The 2063-nt window shown below is 50.9% G+C and overlaps 1 protein-coding gene across 1 annotated transcript in view; it reads right to left on the reverse strand.

Annotated features, from left to right (window-relative positions):
- Positions 1 to 361, reverse strand: part of LOC311140257 (multidrug resistance-associated protein 1-like) — a gene marked incomplete at its 5' end in the record, with an annotated part of 38013 nt that extends 37652 nt beyond the window's left edge. Inside the window, 1 exon segment of the mRNA XM_084175226.1 lies at positions 320 to 361. Within this exon segment, the coding sequence (XP_084031352.1) occupies positions 320 to 361 (42 nt within the window).
- Between the last annotated feature and the right edge of the window lie 1702 nt (positions 362 to 2063).

Consider the following 2063-nt stretch of genomic DNA (forward strand, 5'->3'; position numbering starts at 1 on the left):
AGAGAGAGAGAGAGAGAGAGAGAGAGAGAGAGAGAGAGAGAGAGACAGAGAGAGAGACGAGAGAGAGAGAGAGAGAGAGAGAGAGAGAGAGAGAGAGAGAGAGAGAGAGAGAGAGAGAGAGAGAGAACGATGACGGGTGACATAGAACAACCCATTAGAGAGCTGGCCACCCCCGCAAAGAAGCCAGCAGAACAGCCCACCTCAGATCCTGGCCAAAGTCTCGACACCGCAGCAGCACAGTACACCCTAGACCCTGACCATAGCCTCGACATCACACCCAGACAAACAAATGAAGAACCCAAGCCCAGAGGATCCCAACCCTCTGAGCACCCCCCCTGTCAGCCACCCTGATAGCCCTCATGACGACCCCCCCACACCCACTGAGGACATATACAATCCACAGATTGTACTCCTTATGGAATCAAACGGGAAATACATACAAGAAAATAAACTTTTTCCAAAACACACAGTGTCTAAACTCTGGTGTCCAAACACCCAGCGCGCCCTAGACCTTCTGTCTGAGGACCGACTAGGATCACCCAGCCACATAATAATACACACAGGCACAAACGACCTGAGAACACAGCAGGAAAGGGTGGCCACATCACTCAAGGGAGTGATAGAAAAAGCTTCTTCTACTCTCCCCAACACACAAGTGGTTATCTCAACCCTGTTACCACGAAAAGACTTCCACCCTGCTACCATACAGCGGGTAAACGCAAGTATTTGCCGTGACTGTGCATCAAAACCAAATGTCAACCTGGCCCACCACTCCACCCTGGACGTGAACAGCCTTTATGACCAGGTCCACCTATACAAGGCAGCAGTGCCCACCTTCGCCCGGACCCTAAAGGATATCGACCTCAACCGCAGACCCAACACCTCACACAGGAGCAACAGATCAACAGACACCCCGCCCAGACCAGCGAGACACTCTCCCAGACCTGCGGGACCCCCCCCAGGACCTACACATAGAGGACCCCCGCAGAGAGGACCTACATCCAGACCACAGCACCATCAACCATATCTACACCCCCACCCCCACCAATTAACTCCCCCCCAAGTCAACCATGCCCACACCCCATTTAGGCCCCCTCAGATCAGACCTATGCCCCTCCTACCCACCCCAAGTCCCCACTCCCACAAAGAGGGCCTCAACATGAAAGTCACACATACGCCCAGGCCGTGAGCAGGCAAACAGGCCCAACACCCACTCTTACACTAGCCCAAGCCAATGGCATGTACCAGATGCTCAGCAGGCTCTGCTCACAATTACTGGCCTGAGGCCAAACCACACAACCAACAACATTAGACACTTTATGGAACACAAAGCCTTCACTATTTCATCCTGGAATATCCAAGGCCTGAGGTCATCTGCCTTTGGCCTAAAGAGCAGGAATCTGGACTTCATCAAAGAAATCGGAAATACAGACATTGTCATCCTACAAGAAACATGGTATAGAGGAGACGGACCCACTGGTTTCCCTCTAGGTTACAGAGAGCTGGTAGTCCCATCCACCAAACTACCAGGTGTGAAACAGGGAAGGGACTCAGGGGGTATGCTAATTTGGTATAGAGCAGACCTAACTCACTCTATTCAATTAATCAAAACAGGAACATTTTACATTTGGTTAGAAATTCAAAAGGAAATTATCTCAACTGAGAAAAATGTCCTCCTGTGTGCTACCTATATCCCCCCACTAGAATCCCCATACTTTAATGAAGACAGTTTCTCCATCCTGGAGGGGGAAATCAATCATTTCCAGACCCAGGGACATGTACTAGTCTGTGGCGACCTAAATGCCAGAACTGGACAAGAACCTGACACCCTCAGCACACAGGGGGACAAACACCTACCTGGAGGTGACAGCATTCCCTCCCCCATATGCCCCCCTAGGCACAACTACGACAACATAACCAACAAAAACGGGTCACGACTCCTGCAGCTCTGTCGCACACTGGGTATGTACATAGTCAATGGTAGGCTTCGAGGGGACTCCTATGGTAGGTACACCTATAGCTCATCTCTTGGCAGTAGTACTGTAGACTACTTTATCACTGAC

This window comes from Coregonus lavaretus (assembly GCF_964263955.1).
Source record: "Coregonus lavaretus genome assembly, chromosome: 2".
Lineage (NCBI taxonomy): Eukaryota > Metazoa > Chordata > Actinopteri > Salmoniformes > Salmonidae > Coregonus > Coregonus lavaretus.